The sequence below is a fragment of the Oratosquilla oratoria genome, chromosome 31 (assembly GCF_046742065.1).
Source record: "Oratosquilla oratoria isolate Oo_2021 chromosome 31, ASM4674206v1, whole genome shotgun sequence".
Classification (NCBI taxonomy): domain Eukaryota; kingdom Metazoa; phylum Arthropoda; class Malacostraca; order Stomatopoda; family Squillidae; genus Oratosquilla; species Oratosquilla oratoria.
The window spans coordinates 4,430,283-4,453,895 of record NC_134807.1 but is presented as its reverse complement, the minus strand read 5'-3'; the positions used below and the strand labels follow the sequence as shown (position 1 = coordinate 4,453,895).

General features: G+C 42.0%; 1 protein-coding gene across 9 annotated transcripts in view; it reads left to right on the top strand.

Moving 5' to 3' along the window:
* LOC143041425 (uncharacterized) overlaps window positions 1-23,613 on the top strand; it is a 53,404-nt gene that overhangs the window by 25,141 nt on the left and 4,650 nt on the right. For 8 of the 9 annotated variants that reach the window (XM_076213280.1, XM_076213277.1, XM_076213282.1 and 5 more), the window contains 7 exons: window positions 7,544-7,677; window positions 8,290-8,495; window positions 8,618-8,729; window positions 9,321-9,447; window positions 12,542-12,702; window positions 13,652-13,793; window positions 16,261-23,551. In XM_076213280.1, coding sequence (XP_076069395.1) covers window positions 7,544-7,677; window positions 8,290-8,495; window positions 8,618-8,729; window positions 9,321-9,447; window positions 12,542-12,702; window positions 13,652-13,793; window positions 16,261-23,551 — 8,173 coding nt within the window. Of the gene's footprint in view, window positions 1-7,543; window positions 7,678-8,289; window positions 8,496-8,617; window positions 8,730-9,320; window positions 9,448-12,541; window positions 12,703-13,651; window positions 13,794-16,260; window positions 23,552-23,613 lie in introns of those variants that run through there. The other variant, XM_076213283.1, reaches the window with a different exon arrangement.

The following is a 23,613-nucleotide window of genomic DNA, read 5'->3' as shown; positions in this document are numbered from 1 at the left end:
TGTCTCCAAATTTGCTGATGATATAAAATTATGTGGAATGGCAAATGGTCATTTAAGCCAATTAGATATTCAAGAAGATAATTTGCATTCTAAAACACAACTTACAGTGCCTCTTGGTATTAGTTCTGATGATGTCATGAGTTAAGAATTCCTTCAATGATGTTGAGAGTTCATTTTTTGAGAGTAGTCTTGACTCCCTATATATTTCTGACAACAACCAAGATGTGTGGATAGATGGCATAGTTATGGGCCATCAATTTTAATCTGAATGTATATAGCCAAAGTTGACTTCATGAACTATACTGGTATCTGGTGTAGGCTGAATCTTAGAGTACAGTTGCTTGTTTGATACAATATAGTGCAATGATACTCTGATTCTCTGAAGGCACTCAGTACCAAAAAGATAAGAGACACCTCTTCAAGTCAACATTCAGTGTACATGTCTTACAGCCATACAGCAAGATGGGAACACAAGTGTTATATTTTCCATTTCTTCAGTTATTTTCCTATTTTCTGGTGTTATGGGCCAGAAGCTTGTTCTGAAAAAATGGTTGTTAATGATGTCACATGGCTGTTTTTGGTGATAGTATTTTCCCCCAAGTTGCACCAACTGTTTTATTGGTGTGTGGGTAGGGGTGGGTTAACTTGAGAAGAAATGCCTGAGAAGTATGGTAGCTGTTTCTAAGCTGGATAGAGTGAAAAATGAGTTGAGGGGGAGAGTATGGGTAGAAAAGGAGTTGGGAGACGTGGTTGATGAAAGAGTATTGTGAGGGTTTGGACACATGGAAAGAATAATGCTTTGTCTAGATGTTGGTTCTTTGTTTACTAACATAAATGCTGATTTTTTTTTTTTTTTTTTTTTTTTTTTTTTTTCTTCCTCTCCCTTTCCCAAACTGCACATGTTTGAAGACAATTTTCCACTCCCAATCACAAAATTTCTTGAATTAGTACACCTTTGTGTCTCTTCTAATGTTTTTTTTAATTTAAGATTTAATTTTATAGGCAAAAATGTGGTTGCAGTATAGGTTCCAACCTATCGCCTATTTTGGCCAACTTTTATATGAAATATTTTTAGTGTATCTTGTTAGTATCTTCAAGATTAATGTGGGTGAAGGTGAAACTAGGGAGATGTGGGTCTTTGAAGGCACATATGGGCCTAGTAGTGAGAAGAGTGTAGAGGAAAGGGAGGCTTTGTGGATAGATTTAAACGAATGCTTAGAGTTTTGGGAGCAATGTCAATGTAGTGGTATTGGAAACTCCCAATGCTTGAGTAGGGGATGAACCAATAGATGGAGTGGTGCAGAGGTATTGAATGCCAGATAAAAATTATTATGGAGAGTTGATAATGATGTGTTTAGAGAATTGATGATGGCTAACACAGTGTCTTTGGGAAAAAAAAAAAGTCAAGCATAAGTACACATGGGAGAGGGTGGTGAATGAAAGGATGGTTGATAGGCATTAACGGACTATGTAGTGGTATCCAAAAGAAGGGTAGGAAGGGTTCTGGATGTTTTAGGTAAGTTGAGAGTGGAGGAGGATAAATGGAGAAAGAGGGAAAGGACACAAGGTTGAGAGTTGCTTAGATTAACCATTTTAAATGAGAAGGAAAAGGAGCTGGAGTACAAGAAGAAGCTGAGAGAAGTGTGGGGGGTAGTAGAGGTAGGAGTGGAAGGGGAATGGGGGAATTTCAAGGAGGCACCAGTCTCTTCAGAGGTGTGGGTTAGTATCCCACCGCTGCCACCAACTTTTGCCCAGGTTTATCCCTTCCATCACTTTCTACCTTTTGTTATCTCTTTTGTTATCACTGTCTTTGTTTCCCGCTGTTTCCTCACTTATGTATATAGCCACTCACATATTTAAGTTGGAAGGTCTTGTTGCCTCTAATCATCCAACTTTGTTAAGTTCCATTTAGTTATAATCTTCTGTCCAGAAGAAATAAATAGAGTTTTTCCTTCTGTATTGTCCATTAATTCTTGCACAATGTGGTCCAAAAGAATCCCCCAAGAGCAAGTATGCAAAATCCTATGTGAGCTTTGCAGTGATGTAGTGATTTCTTTAGTCCAGTGATCTTAAGCTTTATAAAGATCCTCCCCAGAGGGCATGATCTTACAATCGTGAACCAATTGAATTTTCTCCACCTTTTCACCAATCAGATTTGTTACATGTCTATATGGCAATGTTGTTTACTTAAATAATCTCAAATCTCTGCATATCTCACTTAGGTTACAAGGAATACCATGTATGTCTATATGGCAATGTTGTTTACTTAAATAGTCTCGAATCTCTGCATATCTCACTTAAGTTACAAGGAATAACCATGTCAGCAATTTATTCGAGTCCCTGTGCAATTGTTTACAAATAAAAAAATTTTTACCTACATAAAGCAGAAAGCAAACTTGGGCAACTCACTTGGTCGCTCACTATATTGTTTTTAATATACATGTTTCATAAACATTTAACCCATAAAATGTAATGCGTCTTCCATCCCACTACCAGCTTTTCTGTCAGCTTCTTACAGTGACAAGGTGTGCAAATATGGTTTGTGGAACAATGAGGATGGGAGGAAGTAGAAGGAAGGGTAGTGAATGGTGGGATGATGAAGTGAAGAAGATAATTGAAGAGAAGTGAGCATTTAGGTATTGGTTACAAAGTAGGACAAGAGAAACATATGAGAGGTACAAAAAAAAGAGAAGCAAAACATAAGATAAAGGAGAGCAGATGTAAAATGTGGGAAGAGTATGACAATTTTTTAAAGTAATAAAAATATATTTTGGATGGAAGTTAAGGGAGGAAGGGGTGGTGAGTCAGGCAGATAAGAAAAGATAAAAAGGCACAGATTGACAGATGTTAATGGAAGAGAAGGTGGTAAGGGGGAAATGGTCAGAGTATTTTAGAGAGCTGGTGTATGTGTAGGAAGATAGGGAGCGATTTGTAGTAGTAGTAGGAGGTGCTAAGAAAATGACAGTGGTGTAATAGGAAAATGGAAGATATAAGAAAAGATGAGATATAAGGAGTTTTGATAATTATGAGAGCTGGTAAGGCACCTGGGGCCGAATTTATAAAAGATCCTAACCCCCAAGTCTAGACATAAATCTTCAAAATTGCAGAGATTTTACCTAAATCAGCTGTCCATAATGCTGAGGTTATGTCTAGATGTAAGCATTTAGGTTACCGACATAGGGATTTAGGTAAAATCTCTGCCATTAGGGTTAGGATCTTTTATAAATTCAGCCCCTGGATTAAGTGGATGTCATAAAGAATGAAGAAGAGAAGCACAGTAATAGTGGACTGGCTAGTGAGATTGTTTAATGTGTGTCTAAAGGAGGGTAGAGTGCCAGAAGACTGGAGGGATGTCTGTAGAGTTCTGCTTTACAAAGGAAAAAAGGGACATGTGATTATAATAGTTTTAATGGGATCAGTTTGTTGAATGTAGTTGGTAAGGCCTCTAGTAGGGATTAGGAGAGGAATAGAGGGAGTAATTGGTGAGGAGCAGTGAGGGCTTAGGAAAGATTGGGGTTGCATGGATCAGATTTTCGTGGTAAGACAGATCTGTGAGAAAACTTTAGCAAAAGATAAGGATGTTTATTATTCCTTTGAATGTGGAAGTGACTTATGATGATATAATCAGGAAGACACTGTTAGAGATATTGCAGATATATGGAATTGGGGGAAGCTGTTAAGGGTAGTCAAGAGTTTTTACAAGAAAAGTATATTATATGTTTGAATTGGAAAAGAAGGGAGCAAGTAGTTTTAGGTAAAGGTGGAGCTGTGTCAGGACTGTCATGTTACCACGGCTGTTCACTGTGTGCATGGATGGGATGGTGTGGCAGGTAAATTCAAGGGTAATGGGCAGGGGGACTTGAGGTGGTTAAAGAAAATAGAGAGAGGTGAGCCAGTCATTATTTGCTGATTACACTGTTTGTTGAAGGGTCAGAGAGGAGATTAATACAGTTAGTGATAGAGTTTGGGAAGGTATGCGATAGAAGAAAGTTAAAGGTAAGGTAATGAGATGTATAAGGGGAGAGGATGGCAGTGAGTTGGAAATAAATCTAAAGGAGGGAGGTTTGATTAACTGGATAGCTTTAGGTACTTGGGATCACATGTGGCAGGAAAGGGAGTAGAAGTGGTGGTAAATTGTAAATTTATGCCTTCGGGGATTAACCCCTTCCATACGGTGCCGCCTACGTAGGCGGCATGAGGAGCAAGTGGATACGCGAGGCTGCCATATCGGTGTCTTGATTATATTTATTGTAGTTGCCCCTGCATAATGACATACTCTCTAAACTGTCTTCATCACATTTTCTATGGTTATCAAAATTCATGGGTGAAAGAGAACGATTGATATAAGCGGTGACTATTTTTTATGATGCGAGTATTATTATGAAACATCGTACGTCTGGCAGCTAATGCTGCCCGCGAGATTTTGGCCCGTAGTGAAGTGGTTAAAAAGTGTCTTGAGAAATAGGCATTTGGGCAGTCCACCAACCGCTTGCTGGGCAATGAGAGCAACAATCTGGTATGCCACAAAGGGAGTGTGGTGAAGACATTAGAGCAGGGCAGAGAGAGTCAGTTAAATGACTTTCTCATTGAAAGAAGAAAGGAACAGGGTGAGGAAAGTGTTCAGTGAGAACGGATATCCTGATCAAGTTGTGAAGAGGTGGACTGTATTTTATCATGAGGGGATGGAGAGTGAAATGCATCACACCATCAACAAGGGTGATGAATCCTTATTCGAAGGGAGTTTTGGAAGATTACGGCCAGACTGCTTCAGAAGTATGGTGTTAACGTGGTACACAAACCAAGCAACACATTGCAAGGAGCTCTTACTAGCATCAAAGATCAGGAGGGCAAGTTGGACCAAGCTGGTGTAATCAACAACATGGAATGTAAACACTGCACATGTACTATGTTGGGGAGACATGGAAAAAGCTAGCCACAAGTCCATAGGAACATTACAGTGGCGAACAGAAAGGAGCAGAGTTATGCGGTATTGAAACATTGCAAGGAACAGCACGAGTTTGGCAGAGTGCGGATGTCCTGAACAAGAACAGCAAGAAGGGCAGCAGCCTGTTTTAGGAAGCATGGGCCATTGACAGTAACAGCATCAACAGATCCATCACATTCAGTCCCATTTATAAAGGGCCAAGGGAGAGATTAGGCAGAACAAACAGCCCGCAGCAGGCGAGAGATAGGAGACTGTGTGTAACTGAGAGCAGGAGGGTGATATTTCTCCACCTAGAGATTTCCGCATGTGAGAGACCCAGAAAGTTCAACCCCTTGGCGGAACTCCAGGTCAACTTCCATGCATTTGGTCACACGAGTTCCCTGGGATGGGATGAATGAGGGTAGCCCAACAGAGTTCCTGCATCCTTCACCAAGTGAACCATATGTTTGTGTATATAAAGAAGGATCTAACTGCCTCACCATTGTAACACCTGTCCAGGGTTTGAAACATCAGGATTAAAGTACCTGTTTCTGAGTCCAGTGCTTTTTATATATTTACATAGGTGTGTACATACACTGAAAGGTTCCCAGTGAACAGATTGACATCCTTTCAACCACAATTCACTTTTAATTCTGTGCCATCGCAGTCAAGACTGACGGGGAGCTTGAAGGAAGCATATATTGGAAATTGAAACATGGTTGAGCCAAGGACTTTACTCAGCTGGGATGTGACATAGTGTCAGTGACTTCAACCATTGCGCAATGGGTTAAGTCACTGACACTTTGTCACATCATGCCAAATCAACTTTAGTGCATGCCTCTCATATTTCCCATCTTAGTGATATTTTATTTATTTATTTATTATTTATTTTTTTATGTTTTTTCTATAGTACAGGAAGCTGTATAGTATAATAAGTATCACTTTTTAGTATTATAACAATGACTACTTACACCTGCCCCATCCAGCATGTCTCGCCTGTGACGCCACAACATGTCAACACGAGGAAGAAGCACTGCCACATATCATAGAATTTATTCAAATCATTGTTATAAAGCCTAAAAAGTGATACTCAATTTTCTGTATAGCTTCTTTTACCCTATACAAAAATATATATATATGAAATAGCACATAGATGGAAAATAAGAGAGAGAGAGTGAGAGAGAGAAAATGTACAAAGGTTGATTTGGCAGAATGGCTTGTAGTAAATCATGTCATATGTCACACCCTGAACAGACTTCTTGGAGGGAACAGGCTGTAGCACTCATGAATTTTTAAATTTGTACACAAGAATGTAAAAGGAACATACAGGAACTATACAACAGAGTTGTGTTCCCAGCTGACTGGTCACAATGCAAAAATTTGTATATCGAGGTGGATTTTTACATGTAAATAGGGGGGGTTTTGTTAATGGACCCTATCAACCCCCTCTTCACAATCATGCACGCAAACAACACATACACTCTATAAAGGATTTGTGGGAAAACCCAGTTTCGGCAGTAGCATTCCTTGGGGAGACGGGACTGCTCGGACAGACAGTCTAGGGAACGACAACAACAACAACAACAACAACCCCCTCCTCAATTTTTGTCTGGGGCTTTCACATACACCCAACATTTGTTTTACCTACTTTATAGCACTCAGTCGTATAGTGAGGTATTCCTGTACATAGACGTAAATGCTTGTAGATTGTGTGTATTTAAACATGTTGATAGGGATGTGGCATGGGAGGAACATGGTTCATGAGGTCTGTGTAGATCCTCTTTCAGGTACAGCTGTGGGCAGTATGTTCACAGTATCCCATGACACCTCTGAAAATGGCTCTAGGAATAGGTACAAAACGCTGGGTAATGAACCTTAATCATCGAGCCTGTTGTATACATTCTTATATAGTATATTTATATCAAAATAAACAAGGAAGGACAGAGCCTTTATTAGTACAACATTTTCCTTGTTACAGCTTTATCAAGTACATAGTCATGATACACATAACTGAGATTAAATGAAAGGATCAGGGGGAATGGGGAGAAGTCATTGGAGCCTATGAAAGGTTAAATAGAAGATAGGTCAATTGCCTGGGTGCAGGAACGGTGAAGAAAATGGATCACTTATGATAGACTTGTTGTCAATTGCCAATGTTAATGAGATGGGCAAGTGGGGTTCAGGGATTTAGCATAGAAACATGTGCCAATCGTTTGCATGTGGTTCCTCTGTGGAGGATTTTGATTTCGTTGTGTAGGTGCTCTATTGTGGCAGTTTTGGTGCATCCGGTTTTTACTTTCAAGTTTTGTAAGGTTTTTAAAATGTCCATGTGGTGAAGATTGTTGGAAACTGTTGTGAAAGCATGGTTGAGTGGTTGGTTCTTTTGAATTATTTGTAGGCAGTAGTTTCCTGTCTGATGCCCAAAGCCCATGTTTGCAATTACAGAAGGAAACCAAACTTGAAGAAAATCTAACCACATGCTTCAGTTTCAGCTAAAAATATTATCATTAGGCTGAAGTGAATTGTACTAATATTAGCTAGGATAGTAGTAAATTGTTGATTTGGTACACAAGATTTTACTGGAAAAAGTCAGTCACCAAGACCTTATTTCTTTCACAGGAGATAGAAAGAGCTTTGCTGAAACCAGGTTTGGGGTATGAAGACAAGGTGAGCACAGTGTTATCAGGATGGGAACACCTTGCAGGCACAGGAGACTCCTCGCTTATACATCAGCTTGCCACCTTTTTACACAAGTAAGTACAAATTATTTTGTGATGCAATCTGCATTACCACAAAAAGCTAATCCACGCAACCCCGATTTTTCCTAAACCCACACTACTCCTTACTAATTACTTCCGGTATTACTCATGAGTGTCTCTGGTCCCCTCAACCCCCTATGTATGTTTGTCCGTGTGACTCAATGTAGAATAATAACCTGATGAGGACCACAATGGGAATAAGCATTCATGCTTTTTGTGTTATCCTCGGCAATTTACATTTATTATTTCGAACTATGTGTTCTTGTCATTATTTGCACTTCATGTACATTGATTTATTGACAAATAAAGTCTATCTATCTATCTATCTACCCTCTGTTCCTCTCCTAATCCTCTCAGTTAAAACCCTCCCATAAGCCATCCCAACTACACTTAACAAACTGATCCCTCTAAAGCTGCTACATTCTCACTTGTCCCTTTTGTCCTCATAAAGCAGAACTGTAAATGCTTTCTTCCTGTCCTCTGTGTGTGAATGATGTATTATACTAAGTTTGACATTTGTTTTACTTCCATTTGGGGTGTGCTTGACATTTGTTTTACTTCCATTTGGGGCGTTTCTTGTTAAAGTTTTGCTTATTTGTATTGCAGATGGAGTCTGAAATTAGTGCTTCAGGGAGAATGGCCAGGCCTACAGCAGGTGGTCAAGACGAGGCTTGCTGTAACGCTCCAGCAGTGTGCCAAAGTGGTGCAGCTGGAGCCTCTGTGTCAGTCTCTCCTGCCACTCGTCCATGACCCCTGGGGACACCCGATCCTCAAGGCAGTGCTAGGGGGCGGAGAGTTAGGGGACCTTGAAGGTTAGTGCACAGCAATAAAGGAGATACGATTATTAAAGTACGAAGGAGAACTGACAGTAAATAGAATGAAGTGAAACAAATATTTATGCAGTTTGAAGTTAACGTGTTTGTTCGTACTTCAGTTGCAGAATTCATCAAATGCGAAACATGGGAAGTTGTCCGAGTACGAGTGGACACGATGGTCGAATCAAAGTGCGAAGAATTAGCTCTTCAAGTTGTAAAATTATGCATACGGTGAGACGTTTCTGTTTAGTACTGCTGTGTGGTTTGCAATATTAATTGAGTTATTTGAAAGAACCAGTGACAGTTGGGTGTGCAGGATGGACTGAAGAGAAAATAATCTCCCTTCAACCCATTTTCGTAATCTGTCAATCTACTCGCCTCCATTTGGAGGTGCAGCCTTAAGGGGCCGACAGTATGTTTCTTAACTAGGCCCAAGATTGCCATCAACTTAAACTGAATCTCTTCCGCCTTTCCATTCATGGAGAATTGACAACTGGTGATTCCTCCCCCTCATCTGCTATCATCCAGTGACATTGAAACAGTCCCACACTTAATACATCACAACAGTCCAAAGTTTCTTCCCAGAAAGATCAGTAAGAGTGCCTGAACCCCATTGCTAACTGCTATGGGACTGCAGGTTGCCAGTCACTGAAACTTAAGGCAACAGTCATAGATATTATTATTATTATTATCAATAACATCATCATTACTATAATTGATATTTCAAATCCAGTCTAGTTATGTGTAATAGAAATAATTTTTGTTAAAGAGATTCTATTTAGTAATGCATGCTAACAAAAGTACAATTTTTCTTTTTGACAGATGTATACGGTTAAGGTCGCAAGGTATGGATATTCCACACTATACAGAAGAAGATCACAATCATTTTCAGGACCTCTACTTTATATTATTATATAAATACCAACGGAAGACAGCCTTCCTTGAGGAAGTACGTGAATTTCTCTCTCACTCTCTTTCCTTATTTGTGTGTGTGTATATATATTTATGGACGGGATACAGGAATGACCTGTCATCCATGTGGAGCTAAGATGAAAGGGAAGAAAGGGGGTGGATGGAAGTGGAATGTGTGGGAGTGGATTTGCCTTTTGACTTGGGCACCACCCTTGTTAGGGAGAAAAAAACCCTTGCTGTGTGTATGCGTGTGTGCATATACATATATATATATATTATTATTATTATTAATGGATATAGGAGGGGTGTATATTTTCACTTGGCCATTCCCCTTACAAGGGGGAAAGGATTTTTTGCTATTTATTTATTCCCCATACTAGGAATCGGAGGAGGGACTGAGGAAGTTGGTGACAGAGTTTGGGAGAGTATGTGATAGAAGAAAGCTAAAGATAAATGTGGGTAAAAGTAAGGTGATGAGATGTACAAGGGGTGAAAGTGGCAGTAGACTGGAAGTGAGCATTAATGGAGAGTGACTGGAGGAAGTGGATAGTTTTAGATACTTGGGTGCAAATGTGGCAGGAAAAGGTGGAGTGAAGGTGGAGGTAGAATGTAGATTGAGAGAAGCGAGTAAATGCCTTGTGGATTGAAGAATGTAATGAGGAATAGACATTTGGGAATGGATGCTAAGAGGAGACTATATGAAGGAGTGATTGTGCCAACAGCACTGTATGGGGCAGAAACATGGAACATAAGAGAGGAAGAGTGAAGGAGTTTGAATGTGTTTGAGATGAGGTGTCTGAGAAGTATGATGGTGGTTACTAGTCTAGATAGAGTGAGAAATGAGGAGGTGAGGAGAAGAACGGGGGTGGAAAGGGAGTTAGGAGATAGGATTGATGAAAGAGTATTAGGATGGTTTGGACACATGGAAAGAATGAGTGAAGAAAGACTAGTAAAAGAGGTATGGAAGGCAGATGTGGAGGGAGGGAACATGAGGGGACGTCCTAGGATGAGGTGGATGGATGGGGTGAAGGGGGCTTTGGGGAAGAGGGGAATATCTGTTGAGGAAGGACGGGAGAGGACAGAAGACGGGTGAATGGAGAATGGTTGTATATGGATGATGTTGTGATGCATGAGGTGGAATGGGCAGGGGATGGGGGGTGAGGTAGTATGTGTGAGCAAAATTTGACGCAGCCCAAAGGGATTTCTCCCCGTCTTCTCCTTTTATGCAATGGGGGGACGGAGAGGGGGGGGGGTCGCCGATTTAATGAAGCGGCCTTGCTGTGGATGTGCTGTGTCTTGCAACACTGCTTCTGACCCAGGGCAGTGGACAAGGTGCAGGGATGACCCGTCATCCAGGAGGTGCTAAAATAAGAGGGAGGGTGGAGGGGTGTGGAGTGTATTCAGGGATGGAATGGGTGGGAATGATTTTATGCCTTTTCCTTTTTGGCTACCTCCCTTGTAAGGGGGAAAAAGCCTTGGTATATGTATGTATGTATGTACTAGGATATTGACTGCATGTCAAGCAGTAATGATTGTATGGCAGCATACAACCTGTGCTTTAAGAGTAAAATTTCTTCTTATAAAGGAGTGATGTTAATATTGTACTTACAGCCCCTTCTTTATGCTGCTCTTTTAAAAGTGTCTTCTTAACCATTTCTGTGACTATCTGAAGAACATTGGCCCAAAATAAGGCCCTTGACTGATACCTTCAACACTTTCAGTTGTATAACAAAATTCAATCGCTTTGGAAAGAGCTCATATAATGTCCATACATAAACGCCAGAAAACCCAGCATTTATAAACCAATATCATCACTATTCACCATATACAAGTTAATGGAAAGGCCAATAGCAGAAAAGAGTAGTAATCTACCCAGCTTCCCAATCCAACAAGGGTTAAAGGTGCCACTTCATTAATGCACTTTACACAAGTGTTGGAGGGATATAAGCACCAATGATAACAATAGGCATAAACAAAGCATTTGATAAAGTTCCTATACACTTGCTGTTCACTACAATGACAAGAAATGGCAAGCAATCTTTTTAGCTATCAGACAGTGCATAGTAAACTAAAACAAGAAAATTTCTGGAGCAAAAAGACTACAATGGAGTACTCAAGGGTCAATACTCTCCTCAGTGTTATTTGATTTCACAAGTTATCCTCTAGCAGCTGATCCAGAACACAACAAAGTGTTCAACTACATAGATGACTTGACATTCCCAGTTAAGAAAACTCAAACCAACAAAGTTTAACAATGGCATATGAAATACAGAATGGAGGCCTTCCTTTACAAATCCCACACTCCAAGACAACCAACTGCCTCCTCCAACAAATCACTCCAGACATTAGCCCCACAAGAAAATTATTCCTAAGAGAAGAAAGAACCATATTTACACCACTGCTTTCAGGTCACCATCTAGCACTAAAATAGTGCCATCGCTGAAAAGGCCTGGCCGTAGAAACAAACTGCCTCAGATGCAATCATTACACAGAGGACAGAACACAACCAAATTATGGATACCTTTGACATAGACTAGTACGTGAAGTATATTTTAGCATAAATGATGGCAAGACATTGTCCACATGGATAGGAATGTTTGTAAATCACAGTCCATAATAAACAATTTCTCGTAACACTTCATTACTCCCAGACATTTAGTTGTCTCCTTTATCCTGTAATTCACCTCCACATCCACTCATTGACTCACTGCGATGCACAACCCCAAATACTTTAAGATCTTCCTCCCCTCAGGTTTGTGTAAGGTAGCAAATGGGGTTTGGTTAGCCAGCCTATATTATACCCTTTGATTAGCAGAAATTTTCCTTGGCTATATAGACTTGGCCTGACAATTTCATCTCCTGTAACACTGAAAATGTTAAGCAAGATATTTATAAACTTGTTCATAATGGGAGGTTTCCCTCAGTAGACTAAAGTTGCCATTTGGCGTCTAGAATAAAACTTTTAAGTTTTCTCTGATAGCAAAAGGGACTTAAATACTTACTGCTATATATATCCCACCAAAGATAATACCTACACTGAAAGAGCAGATGTATCCTTGTACCCTAGTTCTTTTCCTTCAATGATCTACGATTACATTAAGACTTCAGTAATGCAAGCTTTGAAATTGCAGGTAAAAGCCTTAGATGTGGAAGAAGGGGTTCAGTTGGTCCAGCGGTTGATGAAGAGGCAAGACAAAGGGAAAATTTGGAAACACCGTCTCAAAATTGCAGACCTGGCTGTACAGTTCTTCTTGGCCACCACCATTGTTAAACCCTACACCCAAACATTCTGGTAGTGTCTTACTTTAGTCTTTTTTTATTCAGAGGGTATGGGCCTGTATTGTTTATGTTTAAGCATATCATTTGCTCAGATACAGTTTTATAATGATTTAGGTTCTGAAGCATATTATTTGCTCAGATACAGTTTTATAATGATTTAGGTTATGTCAATACAAGAGATGTATACATTATATCCTGAAGAAAACTTTATAGCTGTGAGAGGTTCACTGTTTGAGTCATGGGATGTACCTTTTATATTTTCTCTAAATTACTTCATCTTAACCCCTTCATTACCGACCCGTTAACCTTACGTAAACAAACGTTTCAAACCATCCCACGAATGGCTGGAGCCTTATGTTTGTAAACTCCGACACTTGCCACCCCATGGGTAGAAGTAACCTAGAAACCGAGGCCTTTAGAGCCCTCAATACACAAAGCTTATAACTGTGACACGTGTGTGTCACGGGGAGCACGCTCAGTTCCTGGCGGGTGCACTCAGCCGTGACACGCAGGTGTCACAAAACACACATCCGGTACTCAAGGGGTTAATGATGCTGAATAATATTAGACTAGTACCCGTCATGCAGGGCAATTTTGACTGGTGGTGTAAAGTTGAAGTTGTCAATAAATTTTAAAAGAAAAATTACTTGGATGCCAAAAATTTTGTGGTCAAGTACACAACCAGTCAAAATTACCTTGTGTTATGTCATATTTCTGTAAATGTCGGTAGTCATTTTGTTTTCATGCAGTTAGTATTGGTACTTTCACTTGTATGTTTTATCACAGATTCTGGTAGTGTATTTTTCTGGATGCAGTTGTCCCAAGTTGTTTTGAATTTTTGAATTATGCACATAGAACAATTGTGTAATTTATTTATTTTATTTTATTTATTTTACATTTGTGTAGAAATAGAAACAAGAAGTTTGATAAAGAATGTTTTTATTTACATTTATTTTCCACAGGTCTGTGTTTAATGAATGGTGTGAAGTGCAGAAGTATGTTGAAGTTGAAGGTGACTTGTTGGTACAGATGGTAAGACGATACCTTGAGCTTGCTGAATCAACTCAGCATATTTATACTATGGCATCCATTCTATATCAAAAGGTGAGTTGGACCTTGACAACCTGAAATATTGTAAGTTGATTATACATTAGTGGCTTATAGTTCTTTGATACAAAACCTTAGACCTTGCAGCTGAGAACTGGAAGTATAGTAAAGATGCAGTAAAAGTTTTGACTAAAGCTCTAGAATTTGAGGTCAGTCTCATGAAAAATATTTGGCTGTTTAAGCAGGGTTCTGCATCAGGCTCAGAAACATTTTATCACTTTTCTTTCTGATCATTACACAACCACAATCATATAAATACACCAAAAAATACATCAGCATACTACACAAACATCTACAACAACCTACCACCTGTACACAATACATTCATACACTTAGACAAAAGATCCATGGATTGGTCTATATATGGGCTCTGAACTCTCATCCAGATGGATACTAGTTGTCAATCACAAGTCCAGCAAAGCCACTGTTCTATTCTTTTATAATTTGAATGATTGTAGTTGCTGTGCTGGGTTATCATCCTCAGGGCATCTACATGGGTGAGCACTTATGTGTTTGGTTCTGAAACTGATATGGATAGATCACTTGAAGTGATGGATGGAATGGGTGGGAATGATTTTATGCCTTTTTCTTTTTGGCTACCTCCCTTGTAAGGGGGAAAAAGCCTTGGTGTATGTATGTATGAAAACAGACTTGAAGTGTTTGCTCATGACTTCAGCCATTTCTGTGTCTTTTGTGTATTCCATGTTCCCTTGGTGTAGTTTTACCATTTCCAGTTTGTTTTTTAGTTTCCCATTCACATATATATATAGAATCGTTTTGGCCGATACTTACATTTTTCTATTATGTCTTTTTCATAGTTTCTTTTTTCCTCCCTGCATATTTTTACATATTCACTTCTTTGATATATATTTACCACTTTCTAGTTTTTTTTTTTTTTTTTTTTTTTTTTTTTTTTTTTCTCTCTCTCTCTCTCTATCTCTATCTCTCCATCTCTCCATCTTTTCCAGGCTTTATCTCTTCTATATTTTGGTTTGCTGCACCTTCTGTTAAACCAGCACTTAATATATACCATTTCCTGTTTCTGCTTTGGGACATATCCACTCCTTCTTTATACATACATACATACATATACCAAGGCTTTTTCCCCCTTCCAAGGGAGGTAGCCAAAAAGGGAAAGGCATAAAAACACTCCCACCCATTTCATCCCTAAATACACTCCACACCCCTCCCACCCTTCCTCTCATCTGAGCACCTCCTGGATGACGGGTCATCCCTGCACCCTGCCCACCGCCCTGGGTCAGAAGCAGTGTCGCAAGACACAGCACATCCACAGCAAGGCCGCTTCATTTAATCGGCGACGTCCCCCCTTGCATATAAGGAGAGGACGGGGAGAAATCCCTTCGGGCTGCATCAAAATTTACTCACACATACTAACCCCCCCCCACCCCCCGCCCATTCCTCCTCATGCAATCACAACATCATCCATATACAACCATTCTCCACTCACCTCTGTCTTCCGTCCTCTCCCTTCCTTCCTCAACAGACATTCCCCTCTTCCCCAAAGCCCCCTTCACCCCATCCATCCACCTCATCCTAGAACGTCCCCTCATGTTCACTCCCTCCACATCTGCCTTCCATACCTCTTTTATAGATTTCCATAAAGTCATCCCTTTTTATTCCACTTGTGTTTCTTCATTGTAGAGTTTTCCTAACTTGCTTAAAGAAGAAATTTCTTAGGTTTCTCAAAGTCCATTTTACTATACATCAGTCTTCCTTGTCTGTATTTCTCATTTCTCTCTATATTGCCTCCTTTAGTCCTAACTCAAGTAATTTGTAGTCATTCTTTCCAGTTGGTGTTTTGTATTCAATTTTATCCACAATTTCAGGTTCTGACATAAGTAAATCTAGTCTCAACAGTTCATTATTTCTTAATTTAGTGTTTTCTTTTACCCATTGTGTCATTATAAGTTCAATAGTCATGTCAAGTAATACATATCCCCATAGGGTCCTCTCTCATCTCTCTCCGTCATCTCTTCCCAACAGATTTCTTTGCAGTTAAAATCTCCTATAAGTACCATTTCTTTTATTTTTAGGAGATATGCCCCGTGGGGCTACAGGGAGAAGGATGCCTAGTCCCAATCCCCGTCCCTTTCTTCTCGCCTCTTACGATCCAAGTGGGAATACTTGGTGGCAGTATTCTTTTCCCCCATCACAGAAAGAGAATACTCAGAGAAATGGTACAGGACAGCAACAAGGGGTTGCGACACTGCTTCTGACCCAGGGCGGTGGGCAAGGTGCAGGGATGGCCCGTCATCCAGGAGGTGCTCAGATGAGAGGGAGAGTGGGAGGGGTGTGGAGTGTATTTAGGGATGGAATGGGTGGGAGTGGTTTTATGCCTTTCCCTTTTTGGCTACCTCCCTTGAAAGGGGGAAAAAGCCTTGGTATATGTATGTATAAGTACCATTTCCTCATATTCTAATTATCCCTGTTTTCTCTTTTTCAGTATGGGAATGCTTATGCGTCAGTAGTTACTGAAGTACTGATACGAGCACTGACAAATGATATGAATACAGTAGAAATGCTCAAGCTAAAGATTGAAAATGAAGGTTTAAGGAAGGAAATTAAACATCTTCAGCATCAGATGGCTTCAGGTTTCATGGATTTAGCTGGGGTCTACTCTGAACATGCTTGGGTTGCCCGAGAATGCATCTTGACAGCATTCAGCCTACACCCAACGGCAGACAGATTAGTTCAGCTGGATCGGTTTGCAGGACATATGACCAAACATCGCTCACAATTGCAAGGCAAAGTTGTGTCTCCTCTCTCAACACAACACAGAGAGCAGGAGGTGTGTGGTGTGACTTCAATTCATAGTGTTTTTCTTAAGGGTCATCGTTTCAATACTCAGTATATGCAAACTGATCTTCCAGACTGTAAGGAAAAACCTATTAAACTTGAAATAGATGCGGCACAAATCAGTCCCGTTGAAGTGAAAGACAGTGGTAGTCACTGTGAGTCACAAACTATTCAGGATCACAGTAAAGAAAGAATATATTTTGATGTTGAACAAAACACTGAAGGGAAAGATACAGAAACGTCAAAAAGTTTCTCCTCTCAAAATGGTGGTGATGCACCAAATGAAACAGGTGAATTAATTCTTATAAAGAATGAAGGTGAGCTTGTAAGTGATATACCAATAGATACAGGACAGTTACCAGGCAGAGAGACTAGTAGTGAAAATGTGGGTGTTGATTCAAAGCGTGAAATTAAAAGTGAGAATTGTGAAAGCATTACCAAAGAAAATAATAGTGGGGGAGTTAGTGAAAGTCCAAGTGTTTACGAAACCTCGTTTGGTGACAGTTGTGGTTTATTTGACGAGAGAGGGAAAGAAGACTCCATGGACGAATTTTTTCAAACTGCGGAAAATCTGATAGAACAACTTCATTACGAACATCCTACGAAAAGCTGGCACTCAGAAATAGAGATGAATTATAAGAATGTTAAGGGTAATAATAAGGAACATGTTGCAAAAGAAGAGGATAGTCCCTCTTCTGAGCGAGACAGTTGTGATGTATTAACAGCTCCAAACCAGGTTTTAGATGCAGAGGAGTTGGGTATTTCAAAAGAATTGTGTGATGACCTTGCAGTGGTGCTTAGCAGTCCGAGGTGGCAAGTGCTGTCTTGGGCTCTCGGGTGGTCTGAGCTTGGGAAGATTTGTGAGGTTTACCTCAAGGATGGAGATAGGGCAAGGAATTTAACCAAAGAATTGAAATATCTTGATATTGATTACAGTCAGTTTCAGCATTTGCCACAACCAGAGTATGATGAGTATTCAGGGATCGAAAAAGGGTATGAGCATTTCGTAGAGTACGAAACAGACAGCGAGTATTCTGACATGGAAGAAAGCAGAAGGAAAGTCAAATCCAGCAGCCGTTCATCGGCAATAGATTCAGATACGTCAGACTCGGAAAGGAAAGTAAAGGGGAGAAGACATTTCAAAGATAGATTGAAAAAGAGTAGGGCCTATGACTCAGATTCTGATTATGACTCTGCTGACAGGGCCAAGGGTGCTAGTGAAGAATGTTCTTCTATATCCGAAAGTGAAGAGTCTGACTGTTGCTACGACACTCCCAAGAATTCTGATGTGTGTGACACAAAGATAGAAGGTAAAAGAGTTACAGCTTTCAGCAGTTCAGACAAAAGCAAAAGGATCAGAATAGATTCTGGAACGGGACGGATTAAGAAAAACAAAAATCTTCTCAATTCACTCAGACATTTCCGTCACCATAAAAGCCACGAGGGTAGTAAAGGAGTGTACGAGAAGTTCGAAGGGGCACCACATTCTCCTAATCGTTTTGCCCCCGCGCTCAGTTCCATCGATTTGGAACCAAGTGTCGTATTGACAGAGAAGGACAAAATGGCAGCAAAGATTAGTATGAGCAGTGGGTCACAGAAATTGTCATCTCCCATCAGCAGTACTGCTGGAACAAAGAATCAGCGGTTCATACATGGAAGATCGCATGCTAACTGGAGGTATGCTGGTTCTTTGGTGGCCTCTCCTACTTCTCCTGCGGGACAGAGGACCGCCACATCCACAGCACCAAAAACTTCTTCAGTTCAGTGTTTTTATCATGGTAAAGATGGGCGTCTTCATGCAGTACCCCTGCAACCATCCCTGCAAAAGACCGTTAACACAAACAGGAGCAATGTTGTTCCAAATTCTAGAAGTAGTAATTACCTCCGTATGCTCAACCCTCCCTCTACTTCCTCAGGCTTTGAAAATTCTTTTGCAAAGTTTTTGATGCAGAGAGAATTAAAAAACAATAATCGGAAACTACCCATCTCAATAACCAGGAAAACAGTCCCTTTGGAATCTAGTCTAAATTACCTTAAGAAGCAAGGAACAACAGTAACCTTTAAAACTAATAAAGGAAAAAACGGATCATCCACTCTTGAAACGGCACAGAAAAATGTTCTCAACACAATCATGTCTCCAGAGAATGCTATATCAGCCATGAGTGGACGAGATAATAATAGTAACCACTTGCCAGTTCGAGCCATTGCAATGCCAGTGAGTAATACCCCACCAAATTTTCCCGAAGATAAGGCCAACCCAAGTACCCTGACTCGGGTGCTACCGAGAGGAACTACGGTTGTCCGAAAGCCGAAGTCTGACGGAAGCGGAGCCGGTCCAAGCGGCATGAACAATGGGGGCCCAAGCAACGTTGTGGTTAACTCACATTCTGCAGCTGGACCAAGAAGCATAACTGTAGGAGTGACGTCCACAAGCCCTTCCCGTTCTATCACGGTCATGTCCGCCCGCCCAACACTTCTAACTCCATCAAGCACAGGGACGGCTTTTTTACGGGTGACGAGTTCGAGTAATGTGCATCCGACCATCAGCGGTGTCAGGGCCACTTACTCGAGGAATGTCCTTCAGACAAGTTTAGGGACTCAGTCCACAAGCACCACCCAGACTTCTACGTCAACTACAGCAGGAATTACAACTAGCCAGTCCCCTTTAGTGTCTGCCACGGTGATGGTGAGCAACCCTGCTCCTCTGACTAATGCCCCAGCAGGGTCTTCAGGTGAGAGTGTTTTGACCCAGCCTCTAGTTATTGCCACAAGCTCAGATATGTCAGCTGCCAATGCCATCCAAGAGATTGTGGCTGTTTCTGGACCTCCAGTGTCATGTGAGGGAGGCCAGATGGTATGGGTCACCACCTGCACCACCACCGTGGCTTCTCAAGCGGGGGAAACCCGAGGGGCCAGCATGCTAGAAACGTTGCTGAGAGATAGACCTATCGGTACCGTCTCCTCGGTCAATCTCACGTCTGCTCCGACAACGACCGTGAACGCTGTCACTCAACCCATAACATCAGTGAGTGAAGGAGCATCGGGAACGGAAATATCTCCTAGTAGTTCGAGACCAAGAAGTACCATTGTAGCTACTCCTGTTACAACCAATGACACAAACTCTGGTATCGTAGCAACACGGCTTGGTGCTGGGAGCACCGGAGGTTTAACTGGGAGTGTTTATGTCACAAGTTCAGTAGCCAATAATGGTGTAGCCCTTGGAGGGCCATCTGGAACCATGGTCATTGCCAGTGGGTCTGTAAATTCTGGTATACCAGTAAGTGAAGCAGCTGGAACAAGTACAGTTGTAGTTAGTGCTGGTTCAGGATTAAACAACACAAGTGTTATCAGTAGTGGAGTTGGAGGAGCTGTTGCAGTAAGTGACGGAGCTGCTCCAGTTCAGCAAGTGATTCTTCCAGGGCAGCTGGTACAGGTGCAGACCAGCGATGGGTCCACAGGACTTGGCATTGTACACAGTGCCTCCCTGGACTTGCGCCTTCCTGCAGGAACACGAGTTATCAAATCAAGCAGCGGCGCAGTACGGAGCACTGTTGCTCAACAAGTCAGTGGCATCATAACTCAGTCTCCTACTCGACAGGTGAATGTATTACGTAATGTCAAGATCATGCAGAATGTACAGAATCGCCAGATTGTAAGAACCGTAGTAGTGCCACACAGTGTAGCTCTTCAAGGCTTAAGTCCACAGCAAGCAGCTCAGTTAAAGCCTCAGCTTGTTACTCTGAGCCAAGGTTCTGCTGCAGTAGTGTCTGCCGTCACCTCTGTAGATAGTGGGGACTCAGCAGTTTCTGTAGCAAGTGCCCAGCAAGTAGTCGCTGCCTCCTCGTCTGGAACAACCACAGTAAGAGCCAAAATTCCCCCATCTACTATAGTTCAGAAGGTGCTAGGCCGTAATGTTGTTCCTGGGGGGTTGGTAATCCGGGCACTGAGACCACAGGCTCCCACCACACAAACAAGTACTTCATCTGAATCATCAAGTTTTGAAGAAGGTTTGGCTGCAAAGCTTCATCAACAGGAAAGTGATAGTAAAACTAAAAGTGGAGGAACCAGTGGTGGACAGACGACTGTGACTACTCGTGTTGCTCAAGACGAAGGGTTGGGGGAACGACTGAGTCACTACCTGAAGACTGCTCTCATTAGTTCTACCAGTACACAGAGTGTTGGAACTCAGACTCAGACTACAGCAGTCAAAACAGCTGCTGGTCAGGTTGTAAATCAAGTTGTAATGAATCACATGAGGGGAACTGGTGTCGTTCAGGGCGTAAGCGGGACAGTAACTGTGCAAGCGTCTGGTGTATCTTCAGAATCGGTTGCTCCACAAAGCCCTGCTTTGACGTCCCTTCCACTCACACCCAATAATCTCGTGAGTTCGGAAACTTTAGAGCAGTTACGAGAGTTTGAATCCGTGTTTGAAAAGGTATCTAATAAGTCGGGGAAAGAAATAGAAGGTGAGGCAAGACCCGAAAGCTTTCCGAGCACAAGTAACATTTCCTCCGAAGAATCGATGATTGCAGCTCAGCTTTTAAACATGGCAAATGAAACTCCAGCTACAACTACTTCTGCAAGTTATGTCTACTCAGTACCTACTTCTACTTACGATAGCAGCAGCAGTAGCAGTGGCAGCACTAGTACCCGAATAAGCGAAGGAACTTATATAACCATTCCAAGTACCACCCAGGCCGGAACCCTCATTCTTGTCAATCACGGAGGAACGGGGTCGGGGTTGGTGACAGTGGCTGGAGGGGTTCAGACTCCGCAGCCCCCGACTGCAGCTTCACCAACGTTATCCTCAACATCATCACATTCGTCAGTTGCATCATCTCCATCGTCAACTTCTGGGAAAAATAAAAAACAAGCCCCAAAGCCCAAGGCTGCACCTACCACTCCCCCAGCCGCAACGGTAGTTGCTAAACCAAAAACTCCACCCCCACCTAAAGCACCACCTAAACCGACTGTAGCCAAACCACAAGTTGAAGAAAGCGATGAAATGAGAGCCAGAATCCAAGCCATTTTAGAGCAGTACAAGCAAGACCTTGCTAATAATCCGCAGCCACAACCTGCACCTCGGAATCGTAAAAATTGTCCACCACCAAAGAGCGATTCTAAATCGTCTAGTAAAAAGAAAAGCCAAGCTAAGAAAATAGAGGGAAGTAGTAGTAGTCCAGCATCCTCAGAAAGTAGTCAAGCGTCCTCTGCAGTGCCACAAAGCCCAACTCCTACGACACCTGGCGAAAGTAGTGTAGGAGTTTCAGGAAATGGTATTCAGACCGTTCAGTACACCCCGCAGATTGTATCCACCGCTACCACATCATGTACTACGACAGAAGAGAAAATAAAGAAAGAGAATCCTCCGGAGGGTGTTGTTACGCCACAGCAAGTACTCCAGGGGGTTGTTGTGTCTAGTGTAAAAATGGAAGGTGGTAGCTTAGGCCAAGGCGCCACCGCCCTTCCACAGGGACTCGGGGGTGGCAGAGTGGTTCAGCTTATCCGTCAAGGTGGCAAAGTAACAGCCATAGCGACCAGGCAGCCTTTTTCAAAGACCAAGGGTGTTGGACAGTCCGGGCCACCTCCAAATGTGACCATTCAAGGTAGAATTAACATTAACGACCTTATGGAAAACCGTATTGCTTCCCTTCTAACAGGAGGGACAGCACCTGGTACAGCACCAGCAGTGGTAAGCAAAATTATTCAGCAGCCGTCAGGACATCAAACAGTGCAGCAGCTTGTAGTTCAGGCACCAGTCAGTCAACCTGTCATACACCAAGTTGCAGTGCAGCACATACAAGGACCATCTACTAGAGCTGTCCAGCAAATTCAGGCACAGCAATCCTCGTCACAAACACTTCAACCTCTTCAGCAGCAGCAACAATCATCTCAACAGCATCAACAAAAGCAGCAGCAACAACAACAGCCACAACAACAACAACAACAGCAACAATCACCACAGCAGCCACAGCAACAACAACAACAACAACAACAGCAGCAGCAACAACAAGCAACCATACAAACAACAAACAAGACAGCAGTAATTCAACAAGTCACCTTGTCCGGAAGTGAAGGTCCGACTATAGTTTCAGCTGGGGAGCATATTGTTGCTACAGGTTCTTCAAATCAATCCACCAGAAATATACAGTCCAGTCAAGGAACACAGCAGTCCACAGGAGCTGGAACAAATACCTCCACAGTGGCGATCAATTCTCCTCAGTCTGCTCAAACGGTTCCTTCGTCACCGTTAACACCGCAGCAGCTTAGTGCAGCATCCCCGCACACCCCAACCATTGCTGCATCGCCTCATGCTCCGTCACCTGCGACAGATTTACCTCCTACACCTTCTTCATATCAGGTAGTTGGTGATGAGAGCAATAGTAGTGACCAGAGTGGCCATGACAGTAGTATTGGTGGCCCTTTGCCTCCATTTTTCACACTTACTAAACCTTTTATGGTGCACCATGCTGGAGAAATGTACAGTAATGTTCAGCCTTCGCCACCCACACCAGGCAGTGTACGGCCTAGCGCTGCAGCAAGTCCGTCATCTATTAAGAGTTCGTCCACAAGTCAAGGCACAGTCAATCCTGCCACTCCGACCTCAGAATCCTCTAATCACCCCAAGCTGCCAACTCAGCATAGCCAGGTTACTCGTGTGTCCGGATCGGTTATCAAGACAGGTAGTGGGGCCCAAACATCTGGTAGCATAATTGTTCAAACCTCCAGTTCTGCTACACCTCCGCTACCCCAAAGGTTGTTGGGTGAGGCCTCCACACCTTCGCCATTGTCAGGTCCATCAAGTCTTGAGAATTCCCCAGGTACAGCCACAATTGCTCCAGCAGCTGCCGTGGCTGCTGCTGTTACACGTTCTCGGCTTTCCTCTAGGCCTCAGGACATGAGGAGCAACTCGGTTGATTCCCTTAAAAGTGATCACAGTAAGTTGAGGAATTTTCTTTTTTGTCAGTGACCTTAATTGTATTTTTTTTTTTCTTCTTCT